The sequence below is a fragment of the Aquarana catesbeiana genome, linkage group LG10 (assembly GCF_042186555.1).
Source record: "Aquarana catesbeiana isolate 2022-GZ linkage group LG10, ASM4218655v1, whole genome shotgun sequence".
NCBI classification, from domain to species: Eukaryota; Metazoa; Chordata; class Amphibia; order Anura; family Ranidae; genus Aquarana; species Aquarana catesbeiana.
This window is the reverse complement of record NC_133333.1, coordinates 226,432,884-226,446,661: the sequence shown is the minus strand read 5'-3', so window position 1 is coordinate 226,446,661 and position 13,778 is coordinate 226,432,884. Positions and strand designations below refer to the sequence as shown.

The 13,778-nt window shown below is 43.8% G+C and overlaps 1 protein-coding gene across 1 annotated transcript in view; it reads right to left on the bottom strand.

Moving 5' to 3' along the window:
• ZBTB40 (zinc finger and BTB domain containing 40) overlaps positions 1 to 13,778 on the bottom strand; it is a 71,185-nt gene that overhangs the window by 42,133 nt on the left and 15,274 nt on the right. The window contains 4 exon segments of the mRNA XM_073603384.1: positions 217 to 663; positions 4,503 to 4,668; positions 8,001 to 8,134; positions 10,068 to 10,266. Of these exon segments, the coding sequence (XP_073459485.1) occupies positions 217 to 663; positions 4,503 to 4,668; positions 8,001 to 8,134; positions 10,068 to 10,266 (946 nt within the window).

Genomic DNA, 13,778 nt, shown 5'->3' with positions numbered 1-13,778 from the left:
GAAGCAGGACATGGGACAGGAAGTACCTGTCAAAACCAGGTACCCACTCCCCCTCCCAAAAAAAAAATTACATGCCAATTGCGTCATGTAAGGGGGCGAGGAGTGCTTAAAGCGGAAGTTCCACTTTTGGGTGGAACTCCGCTTTAAGTCAGTTAGCTGGCTAAAGTAAAACTCAAAGGCAAAGCTAATTTGAAAACAAAAAATATCATGTATTACCTGATGGATGAGCAAACTCCTTGCCGCAAATGTCACAAGTAACAAGCATTCTCCTTTTGCCTTTGTTATTACGCGAAATCAAGTAGCCATGCACTTCTTCTCTGTGCTGTTCCAGCTCTTTTTTGGAGGCCTGTACCACATTGCAATCCTTGCACTGTAAAGGATTCCTTTTGGCCATTCTGCAGCGCTTCATATGAACCTCCAGGCGACAGCGGAAGAGAAAGATCTTATCACAGGATTTACAAATAAAGTTTTTCTTTGAACCTTTTTCTTGCCCAAGTTCTGCTCTCTCTTTTTCTGAATCCAGCTCTTCGTTTTCGTCATCCTTAGCTTCCTCCTCCTCTTCGTTCCTGTCCCCAATCTCTTCAACAGCATCCATGTGACAGTCATTGCTGACGTTCCACTTCTCATCACTTTGGAAGTTGCATTTACCTTCCACCAGCAGCCCTAAAGATAAAAATAGTTTACTTCTTGAATAAAAAGAAGAGCCTTGTTTTAGGTTAAAAGAAAAAACTCAGCAAAACGAAAAACAGGAATATGCATTTCCTCAATCTCCCCTTCCACTGACTGTAACACTGTAAAGGATAGGTTACTGTATGTTGCACTAGTATATTTGGCTGATTATACATACATATATATATATATATATATATATATATATATATATATATACACATACACACACACATATATATATATATATATATATATATATATATATATATATATATATATATATATATATATGTAAAGTTCTCAAGTGTAAAACTCCAGGGTGATTTCTTGAGGTTCTCCAGACAGACTCTGTGCAGCACCTCTATGAGACTGAAAAATCTCTAATACAAGTTAAAATAGCAGAGGGTGTTATCTGAGTGTAAGTGATGCAAATTTATTTATAAAAACAGCAAATTGGCAACTCGCGTATAGCCAGTAAAGGTTCGCTTATCAAAGTTAGACTTGGATGGTGTAGATAGTATCCAAATCAGGTGTGTCCTGTCCTCAAAAGACCCAAATTGGCAGTGATTTGTTAGTAAAATCCAGATGCTGGTGGAATCAAAAGTGACTGGTGAGGTCAGTGGATCGCACTGCAGACCCGAAGTGATGTCACTACCTGAAACACTTCATGTTTCAAAGATGTATCAACCCGATGTGTATAGTCTACTGAGCTGCAGACCTGGCCCTTTTGATACACTTCCTGATTCCACCAGCATCTGCATTTTATCAACAAATCACTGCCAATTTGGGACAGGATACACCTGATGTGGATACTATCTACACCACCCAAGTCTGACTTTGATAAACAAACCTTTACTGGCTATATGCAAGTTGCCAATTTGTTGTTTTTATAAATAAATGCCCCCCCTACTTGCTACACTCAGATTGCACCCTGTGCTATTTTTATTTGTAACACTGCAAAGCTGGCCATACATGGTTCAGTTTTGGATCAGTCAGTGGGCTTAAAAAATAAATAAGCAAAAAAACAAACTGAACAGATTCCCCCATCCACACATTCAGGGTGGATGGAGGAATCCTCTCTGCTGCGCTATTGTATTCTGACAGCAGGGAGATACCTCGCTGTCAGAAGACATAGATCAGCGCTGCAGCCATTGCATCAATGGATTGACTTCTGTTCAACTGCAGCGCCCACACATGGATGAAAATTTAGCCGATCCCTGCTGAACTGGCAGACATTTGGTCCATCTATGGTCCCCTTAACTTTGAAGCAAGTCACAAGTTGAGAGGATGCAGTATGAGCTGATATGTGTCAGATATTTGTGAACAGTGGCTGCTGCCCAGTCTCCAAGTTTTTAATGGTTGTAAACTCTGAGCCAGCATCTCAGTCCAGGAAGTAAATAGTGACTCGGGATCATGCCTGAACAAGGAAGGTGCCATCCTCCTCAACAGAAATGTCATTTTCACATTTACAAACTACTTATCAGGCATGCACTGAAAGCCCAACTCTGGGCACTATAAGCTTACTAGAATTAAAATAGGTTGCTTGGTTTCCTCTAAAACTACCATATTTATCGGCATATAACACGCACTTTTTTCCCCTTAAAATAAGGGGAAAATCGTGGGTGCGTGTTATACGCCGATCCCCGCTATTTTGTGATCTGTCGGAGCGATCGCCGCCGACATTCACATAGCTTGTATTTTTAAACATGGCGCCGCGGAGTTCGGAGGGACTCGGGGGCGCTCGTTCAGCTGAACGAGCGCCGCCGAGGACACAGTGACTGGGCGGAGCCGAGATACACATAGCCGAGGGTTCTCGGCTTTTCTCGGCGCCGTTCAGTCACGCCCAGTCCCGCCATTGGACCTCTGTTATGTCCATCATAGGGACTGGGCGTGACTGTGAACGGCGCAGAGAATAGCCGAGAACCCTCGGCTATGTGTATCTCGGCTCCGCCCAGTCACTGTGTCCTCTGAACACTGTTCAGCTGAACGAGCGCCCCCGAGTCCCTCCGAACTCCGCGGCGCCATGTTTAAAAATATAAACTAAACGTTTGTATGTCGGCGGCGACAAGGCTGCACGGACCACTGGGGACAAGGCTGCACTGGGGACAAGGCTGCACTGACAAGGCTGCACTGGACACTGGGGAAAGGCTGCAGATGAACACTGATGAGGCTGCATTGATGGGCATTTAAATGTAAGTTTTTTTTCCTTAAACTTCCCTCCTAAAAGTTTTTTTCCTTAAAATTCCCTCCTAAACTTGGGGTGCGTGTTATACGCCGGCGCGTGTTATACGCCGATAAATACGGTACCTGCCAAAATAAAACACTGCTTTCTACACCCTGCAAATGTTCTCATTTGCATGGAGGTGGAAATACAGCTGCCTACTGTACTTCCTGGTCCCTCCTGCCATAAGCACTACCCCGCAACTATGGTTGCATCTCTGCCTACCTCTTCTTCAATTTGTAAATGGCCAGGAGCTGTACTTCCACCCAAGAACAATTGCAGGGTGAGGAAATGTGTACAAAACGGCAGGTTGCTTTAGAGGAAATAGAGTGTTGAACTAGTATAAAACCAGTAAGAAGCTCATTGTGCTCGGGGGTGAGCTTTACCAAGTATAAACTGCACTGATTCTAGGTTAACTTTAGGTGCATGGTGCATTTCCTGGTTTCTAATTTAGCAAGACAAAGATTGAAAATAAACAATAACAAAGAATCTAAATGTATTTTTCACGAACGGACCTCAGTAACCTGAGAACAAATAGATTCCTTTTGGTTTTTAAATTAAATCTTTGATCATTACTCTTTGCAAATCATTTTATGAATCCAGACCGGCTTCAGTCAGACAAGAATACATAAGTTGAAATTTTATTTTTTTAACCTGCAAGGCAAAGTTATAATCTGAAACTTGCCTTAGAACGAAGCCCTTCCAGTGGCGAGCTGTCACCGCTGACAGGACTCCCATCTTCACCCGTATTCCTTCTGGGTTCACGGACTTCAGCTGTGTCACTGGGTGGAGCCGCAATGGCGTCACTCCCGCACATGCGCGAGGGACCCGCCGGTTACGGAACAGGACTTTGAAGGAACAGCCACCCGGGCCGTTCCTTCAGAGTGCATGCGCCGGTGACGTCACCTGCTGCATGTACAGTAAATATCTCCTAAACTATGCATGTTTAGGAGATATTTACAGTATCTATAGGTAACCCTGATTATAGGCTTACCTACTATAGGCAAAATTCTTGTATGGGAGTTTATGCCCACCTTAAAAGCAGAACTAAACTCACCGATTTAAAGGTTTTGCCAAAAAACAGTTACATTCAAGGCATTCTGTTAACGAAATCTGTCACAACTACTTGTGCTCTTAATCAACCTGTCAAGCCACCATATAGCTGATCACATGTGAAGCACCATGGCAAATGCAGATCAAACAGAGGCTAAGATGGCAGCTTGCTTGGCTGTCAAGGATAAAAGGGTTTAGTTCAGCTTTAACATTTGCCAAAACATGACCGACTGTCTGCACTGGCTACTATTGCATATGATAAAAGACGAAGTGGCAGTCTGGTCTCACCACATTTACTACACCAATACTGATACTGGGGGTTAATTTACTAAAACTGGAGAGTGCAAAATCTGGCGCAGCTGTGCATGGTAGCTAATTAGCTTTCTAACTTCAGGTTGTTCAATTAAGCTTTGACAATAAAACCTGGAAGCTGGTTTCTATGCAGAGCTGCACCAGATTTTGCACTCTCCAATTTTAGTGAATCAATCCCGTGTGGAAATGGCTGTGGACCCAATGCAGATTTACCATAATATACAGACAGCTGAAATCCCCTCACCATGTTCCTCCAGATCTTTGAACACGGGATTTAAGTCAGAGGCAAGGTCTTTGGCAGAACACAGCAAGTGGCAGAATTTCATGACAGGGATGTGGTGAAGTGCAGAACTTAGAACCATGCTTAAAGACAAATCTCCATCTTCTGTCTGGTCCGGGATGCTTAACAGCTGTAAAAAAAAAAACAAAAAAAAACATAGTGACTATTAGAATGCTGGGGTTGACAAGTGAATACATGCCCATAAAAATATTGACTGTCACAGTCCAGTTAATTCCCCCTATAAGGGTTCATTCACACCAAATGCAGTTATAGCTATTCGACCACAAAATGCCTTGTCACATGTGTGCCCAATTCACACAACTGCACTGCATTAATACGCGTGAAAAATAATACTGGGTGCAAAACTTTTCAGTGCAGGGCAAGGCAGTCAATTGAACTTAACCAAATGTCTATGTGACATTTCAATAAAGTTTGTTTAAAAAAAAAGTGAACAGAGTGATGCAGCAAGATTGGTGCTGGATCGCACTGCATACCAGGCCCTGCATTGTTACGCAGATGCTGAATTAGCTCTAATGCCCCGTACACACGGTCGGATTTTCCGATGGAAAATGTCCGATCGGAGCGTGTTGTCGGAAATTCCGACCGTGTGTGGGCTCCATCGGACATTTTCCATCGGATTTTCCGACACACAAAGTTGGAGAGCAGGATATAAAATTTTCCCACAACAAAATCCGTTGTCGGAAATTCCGATCGTGTGTACACAAATCCGACGGACAAAGTGCCACGCATGCTCAGAATAAATAAAGAGATGAAAGCTATTGGCCACTGCCCCGTTTATAGTCCCGACGTACGTGTTTTACGTCACCGCGTTTAGAACGATCGGATTTTCCGACAACTTTGTGTGACTGTGTGTATGCAAGACAAGTTTGAGCCAATATCTGTCGGAAAAAATCCTAGGATTTTGTTGTCGGAATGTCCGAACAAAGTCCGACCGTGTGTACGGGGCATAAGAGTAGAGAATTCAGTGGGAGGCTGTTGACATCAATTCAGATTTCCCAGTATGGTCATCATATAAAGTCAGTGTAAACAGATTGTTTAGCTTAACAGATTGAGGGCACCAAATGAAGGTCAGAACTCTTATTTGATGTGTTATTCTATTCATACTAACATACTAATATCCCCAGCACACCCTCTTTTCTTCATGAAGGATGTTTATTTCCATTGATATGATCAGTGCAAAAAAATGTTTTGAGATTGCACCCCAGGGATTGTAGTGTCTGTGTGTATAGACACTAAAATATGAATCACAAAAAAAATCCAGCAGGGCTCAAGTTATATTGCTGGTCTGTCACCAAACGGTTTACATTATATATGAAAAACAAGCCACCAATATTAAGGCTCAAAATAAAACACAGAAAAAAAAAAAAAAAAAAATCACGATAATTGATCATGTTAGAATTTCTTAAAAATGACATACAAAGGAAAGCTATAAATGGAGATATGAAGAAAAAAAGTTTGAGAAGTTAAAGTGGTTCTAAAAAGGTAGAAGGTTTTTAACCTTAAAGCAGAGTTTCTCCCAAAAGTGGAACTTCTGCTTATTCGTCCCCCCCCCCTCCTTCCCCCGGTGCCACATTTGGCATCTTTCAGGGGGGAGGGGGGGAACAGGGACCTGTTTTTGACAGGTCCTCTTCCCAACAATAAAGGTAAACAGGACAAATAGAAAATGGGAAATCTCCTTAAAGTGGTTGTTAAGCCACTCTAACATCTATATACTATCCGCGCTGTCTCCTAATGCTGTGTGCCCATGTGTGTCATTTATTAAAAAAAAAAAATGCAGTATATACCCCAATTTCAGAGCATCTCCCAGCGCTCACGTGACTGACCAGTCGGCTCTCAGCAGGGCACACAGCATTAGGAGACAGCGCAGATAGTATACAAATGTAGATTGGGGGGGGGGGGCACTATCACTAGCTGACAGGCGGGGAGGGGGGAGGAGGACAGAGGGAGACACAGGAGAGACAGCGAGATGACGGAGGGACCTATAAACTGACCACGGTGTCAGGGCTCAGCAGCCATGATGAACTATGGTGAGTTTACAGAGGGGAGGTTAGAAACTGGCAGGATCAGCCAGGTATTTCAGGGGGCCAAATTACACAGCACAGGCACTGTGTCATATAACATGCTTTAAGGGGACTGACTGGGAGTACAGAGAGATCGCTGCTCCTGATCACTAGGAACAGCTCATCTCTCTCTTCCCCCCTATTAGGCAGATCCCGTTCTGCCTCTCTTCACAGCAATCATGGGTGGCTGGCGGTGGTCCGCTGGACCCGCAGGCGAGCTACGGCGGCGCGTGCCCACAGTACCACATGCACAGACTGACGTACAGGTACATCAGTTTGCGCAGCTGAGCCGCCTTGCTGCAGAATATATGTGGAAGGGGGTCGGCAAGTGGTTAATGGTGGCTTCACCTCCCTCTTAGTCTAAGACACAGGCTGGAGAGGCGTGAAACCGCTTGTGACTGGCAGAAATCCACCCACACCATGTTATTGCTAAAAAATAATAAAGATTTGATTTCAAATATATATTTGTGTACAAATTTAAAACAGTTTATTTATATTATTTATTTATTTTACTCTGAATCCCAAAGGCTGTTTTTTATTTTATTTTGTGACCAGCAGCAGAGTGCTAGAAGCTCCTCCTGCTTAGGTTTCCCTGCAGACAGGCTGGGTTATGTTACAGCTGTATATCAATTAGGAAAAAGGTACTTTTTTTTTTTTTTTTTTTTTATAATTACAGTGCCATCATCCACATACAGAAATAAAAGGGATAATGTAAATTAAACAGTGTGTGTTTAGTATCACTTTAAGGTTAAAAACCTTCTGCAAGCAGCTTCCCAGCCCCTCCTCATATTTACCTAAGCTTGATCTCGATCCAGTGATGTGCACAAGAGCCAAGGCTCTCTCCTCTCTCTCTCTTCATTGGCTCAGACATAGCAGCATGACCATTGGCCAGTGGAGGAGGAAGCGGGTGGGCAGGGTTGAGCCACACTCTGTGTGTCTTATAGACAGAGCCAGCTCGGGAGCAAGCAGGCATGAGTGCCCCCATAGCAAGCAGTTTGCTTTGGGAGCACTCGGCAGGGGGGAAGAGCCTTGAGCGCCGTTGGGGGACCCAAGAAGAGGAGGATCGGGGCTGCTCTGTGCAAAACCATTACACAAAGCAGGCAAGTATGACATGTTTTTTCAAACAATTTCATTAAAAGGGTTTTACCCAGCAAAGGTTTAGAAAACTGCTTCAAATGGTTGTAACACATTGTAACATTATCAGAAAACAATTCAGAGGATTTATAAAAACTGAAGCAAAAAGGAGAGCAACTGACCACACAAATCAATCAGGTGGAATCTTCGAATAAAAAACACAAGAAGTCTCCATTTTTGCAACAGTTTTCTCTGCTCCAGCTGTTACAAATAGGCCTCATAAATGCTTTAAATGATAAACATATACCTCTTTCACTAGGTCACTCAAGGCTTCATCTTCAGATGCCATTGAACCCAGGTGCTCACACTGTCGAAATGCTTGTGCAATTAATGAGCTGTGGTGAATCAAAATTTCAGCGACCTCACTTTCTCTATTCAATACTGCCATCAGAAAAAAACAAAAAAAAACAAAAAAAAACAAAAACACAGGTGAAGCATAGAAAATAGCAGAAAGAGTAAACAAAACTTCTGACTTTACTAGCTTCTATATATCGGTAATGCATCTAAAGCAGGGAACAGCATTTTCTGCAGTGCAGTGGCCTGAGGGGGAAGTATATAACTCAAGGGCTGCTGCCTTCTATTATACTTAAATTAGTGAAAATTGCATGTTTGAACTGAAGTCCACTGTTTGTCATATATTGTTGTAGAGTTATTTTGTCTGTGATTCTACTGGAGAGATGTTCCCTCACATCTAGAGCTGCACGATTCTGGGAAAAATGAGAATCACAATTTTTTTGCTTAGAATAAAGATCACAATTCTCGTGGCGTAACATAATTTTTCACATTAAACAAAAAAAAAAAAAAAAAGAATTGAGTTAACTTTACTGTTACGTTTTTTTTAATTAAAGCGTATTTTTTTCCAAAAAAGTTGCATTTGAAAGACCGCTGCGCAAATATCGTCCTGGTGCCTGGGCTACACTGCAGCACAGGTCTTGTCTGGATTCTGTCTCCCCATGTGCCCCCCCCCCCCCTCCTGCGGGTGCGCAAACTAAGAGGTCAGGCTGGCCAGTAATTGAGGCTGCAGCTTTGCGGCCTACTGAAGCAGAATACAGTGCTCGCTATCTTGACTGTGGGCATTGCCCTTTACAAGGCTTACATTTGTCAGGGAACCGGTGCCCTCCTCTAGTGGGCAGTGCTGTGACAAGCAGCCACTAACTGCACAGAGGGCTTCCCTTGCCAGTTTTTGCATTCTCTTCTGTTTCTTCCTGTCCTGCCACGGCCACACAGCCCAAGGTGGCATGAGAATACCCCGGTCACTGGATTTCCCATTGCCTCCACCTTGCTGCACCATCTTTCCCTAGTTTGCTGCTGCCTAACACATGCATACGGTGGTCAGGTGATGGACAGCCTGATGGTGCCTTTCTGCCTTGGGCCCGTGTGCTACTGGGGATGGTCCACATGCCTTCCGCTGCGTAAAGCACCCTCACGCGTGCCCCTGCTAGGTATTTTGGGCTATGCTTTCCCATCTGCGGGCCCAGGATCAGCATAGCGGGAGCTGCAGGGTAGAGGGGAGGGAGGAGAGCTGACTCAGAAGCGATGTGTACGACGTCTCTCCTGGATCCCTGTTGAGTTTCCCTGGCCAGCATGGTCAGGAAAGAATGTAATGCAGTGCGATCTACACTGCATTACATTCAGTGGAGCACAGGGGGAGACATGCACATATACAAACCTAAATGCACGCGTTGGAACGCCTACACAATAAAACTTTGATTGCAATACACGTTACATAATACTGCGCACAGACTGGTATATAACTATTTTAGCTGGCTCCTAGACAGGGCACATTTGTCAAGCCCTGTTCTAACCCTTCCATACGCCACTGAAAATGTATCCCTTTCCCTGCTGAAGAGATTTCCCATAATTTCCTGTCCTGACAAGAAGTCAGGGGTGAGGTTCCCCACAGCAATAAAAACCTAAAAAAAAAAAAAACTTGGTAAAAAGACATTTCTGATTTCACCCCAAAAATCCAAAATTGAGTAAAAATGTTGGCTATAGATGAAAGTAAATCAGTTCATACAAGAACTGAACGACAAGTATTTATTAATATATTGAAGGTACAGTTAAAGTTAGCCAGTGTTTGCAAAGGGGCAAGCGCTCACGAAGTGGTAAAATTCAAAACTTATCCCCTATATGTACCCTTTTTTTCATTTTTAAAGTGAGCGTGCCCTTTAGTGTGTGTGTGTGTGTGTGTGTGTGTGTGTGTGTGTGTGTGTGTGTGTGTGTGTGTGTGTGTGTGTGTGTGTGTGTGTGTGTGTGTGTGTGTGTGTGTGTGTGTGTGTGTGTGTGTGTGTGTGTGTCTCTGAAATCTTCATACCGCTTTGGAAAAAGACATCGGCTCCCGGCTCTTTACGGATCTCATCCATTAGAGACCTCACAGCTGAGCTCAGTTCTTCCATGGATAAAAGTAACTGCCAGACAGCCATTGCAGGCAAGGTTTGCTCCTCAAAGACTGTAGATATCATAACACTGAAAATGCGAGTGTTGCAGTTTTTCCTGACAATCTGCTCCATCACCTAGAAAGAAATTGTAAAAATAAATAAATAAATACAATATTTACATTTTTTTATTTATAAAATCATCTTAAGACTGAACACACCGATGTGCCAATTCTTCTTCACTGTCCAATTAGCAGGTGGGGGGCTCTAAGGCCTCATGCACGCAAGCATATGAATTTATGCTACAAATATGCAGCATTTTTTCTGCCAGAACTTGGTAGAAAAAAAAGGTCTCTGATGCCACATATGTACATGCATTTATGCGCATATAGCGTTGAGCGTAAATGCATTCTACTGGCCACATATTGGCATAAAATACACTGATAAACTTTGCTCCGAAAGCATGGCTTTGTGTATTTTTTTCTTACACCCCTGAACACTGCTCTAAAATATGCCTGTAAACAAAACAATGTGCATATGCACATTAGATAACCTAGAGCCTCATTCAGAGGTGTAAAAAACAAAATGCCAGACATCTCCAATAGTGGCATCTTTTCTGTCCATGTGCATGAGGCCCAAGGCAAGCCATAGATCATTCAATTTTCTTTCCTTCCACTATGGGTGGAAGGAAAGAAAATTGCTAAATTCCCCCATCAACACAATCAGTGTCGATGGCGGAATCCCTCCTGCAGCACTGTTGTGTTCTGCCTCCAGGGAGCATTCCCGGCCAGTAGAACACAAGGATTACATCTAGTGGCTATAGCCACCGACAGTAATTGCATGTAAAGAAATCCAAAAGGCTGGTTGTACCCAAGTCAATCGATGGATCAACTTGGATACAAATCAGCCTGCCCATAGAGGGACCATATTTTGGGCAGTTCCTGCTGAACCGGCCAAGATTTGATCCATCTATGGCTGACGTATGGAAGCAGAACTTTAACAGCAATTACTTCCAACTTCCTCCCAATATTTCACTTATGTAGGAGTACCATTAACATAAATTTAGCATGAGAAGGATGTTGAACTGTGCACACAGAGGATACCTGCAAATTCTAATGCCCTGTACACGCGGTCGCACATTCCGACGACAAAATCCGTCTGATTTTTTCCGGCAGATTTTGGGCCAAACTTGTCTTGCATACACACGGTTGCACAAAGTATGATCGTTCTGAACGCGGTGACGTAAAACACGTATGTGGGGACTATAAACGGGGCAGTAGCCAATAGCTTTCGTCTCTTAATTTATTCTGAGCATGTGTGGCACTTTGTGCGTCGGATTTGTCTACACACAATCGGAATTTAAACGATCGGACTTTGTCGGAAAATTTTATATCCTGCTCTCAAATTTTGTGTGTCGGAAATTCCAACGGAAAACGTCAGATGGAGCCCACACACGATCAGAATTTCCGACAACACAATCCGATAGCATTTTCTCCGTCAGAAAATCTGACCGTGTGTACAGGGCATAAGAGTAACACAGGACATATTCAAGGGGCACATAACAGAAACTTTGAGTTCTGCTTTAGCCACTCGCCGACGGGCTCACGTCGATATACGTTGGCAAAGTGGCACGGGTGCGCAAAACGACGTACCCGTACGTCACTCTGTCACCGGCGGCTAGCAGGCGCGCGCGCCACGGGAGCGTTCCCGCGATCGTGGCACAGAGAGGCAGAAGGGGAGGTACAATGTCGCACGACCGCGCAATTGTCAGTTAAAGTGACGCAGTGCCGTATCGCAAAAAAGGGCTTTTTTCAGGAAGGGGGTAAATCCTTTCAGGGCTGAAGTGGTTAAAGAAAACCCCCTACCAAGAAAAATAGTCTGGGTGGAGGGAGACATAGAAGGACTCTTGGGTATGTTTTTGGGAGATGCACCCAGTCTTGGTTTTTCTCCAGTTTCTGACTGTCCAAAACCCCAAGTGAATTCTGTATTTGTTCTTATGGAGAAAGCACAGGAAGGCACAGCAAACAAAAATACCATATGCTTCCCCCTATACTGGATTATCCTTAGAACATACGAAGAATAATTTTATCCTGGGGGCCTAAAGTGTATCTAAACCCAAGAATAAAAATGTAATACATTGCAGCATATCAGTCTTTAAAGGGATTGTAAAGATGATTTATTTATTTTTTTAAAATAAACATGTTATACTTACCTGTCCTGTGCAAGGGTTCTGCACAGAGCAGCCCCGATCTTCCTATTTAAGGGCCCCCCCCCCCAGAGAGCCACTTTCCATGGGGGCACCTGTGAGGACACGCTCCCGAGTCCTGCTGCTGCGTCCATTGACACAGACATAGCAGGACTCATTGGCTCCCGTGTCACTGGGATTGATAGACAGCAGAGGGAGCCAATGACTACTGTTGTTATCAATCTATCCAACTCGAGACAGTGGCTGGAGCTGCTGGGCTCTTGCTCACCGCTGGAACGATCGGGTACAGGTAAGAAAAAAGGAGGGCTCGGGGGAGCAGCTGCAGCACAGAAGGTTTTTCACCTTAATGCATAGAATTCATTAAAGTGAAAAACCATGAGACTTTACAACTCCGACGGCAGGCAAATATGTATCCTCTCAGCAGGTAGACTTTGGCGCCGAGTGGCCGCATATTTGCGTGCAATGTTGCAGAAGCAGCTGTCCTGAGAGCTGGCGGCTAACAGAAAGCTGCTTGCGATCGGGAGCTTTCCGATCATGTGACCGCCGTGACAGCCAATCACGGCAGTCACGTGATCATAAACCCCGCCCTGCCTCCCAGCATCTGAAATCCCTTCAAGAGCTGGGAGACCCTGGCGCCAAGGGGTTAAGATGTGATGGCTGCATTTGTTTTCTTTTTGGCCTCCCCCCTTTTATTTTCAACTGGTGATCCAGCCAGTAAGTCTGTTTTCGTTCAACTTCCTTTAGCAATCTTCGCTGTCCAGCAAAAGTTGAAATTAGAACATTGAGACAAACTATTTAACACGGAAAAGGGTGCTTATAATGGTCAGGTTTTATTCATGTACGTAAAATCTTTCCCCAAAACAATTTCTGCAACTGCTGAAAAAGTTTTAGCTGGAGTTTGGCTTTAAAGTGGAACCCCCCCCCCCCATCTTTTACAGCAAATGAAGTTGCCATCTTAGCTTCTGTTTGATCTACAGTTGCCATGGTGCTGTACATGTGATCAGTTATGACACTGGCCATTTGATGGCTTGCGTTTGGTTGAATGCACAAGCAAATGCGACAGCTATCATTGATGGCGTGCCTTGAATGTAAACATTTTGGGAAACCGTTAAAACAGTGGGTGTAGTACTGCTTTAATATTTCTTAGTTAAGTCAATCTAAATCTGCTAGTACATCCAACACTACCCTCTCCCCACACTGACAATGCTGCTGTCCAACGGTATCTTTGTTGCACCTCCACAGAATGGAGACACCCTAAGGCAGAAAGTATGTTACTGACCAGGTGAAAATAAAGAAAAAAGACCCGAAAAACAAAAATGAATGTAGCCACATTAATGACTGGCAAGCTGCAATATATTAAATGTTTTTGGGTTTAGATATGCTATAAGCAGCTCAGCAGAAAAAGCCAAGCTCATCCTGCTACAAGCACAGAAGGAGTGGGGAA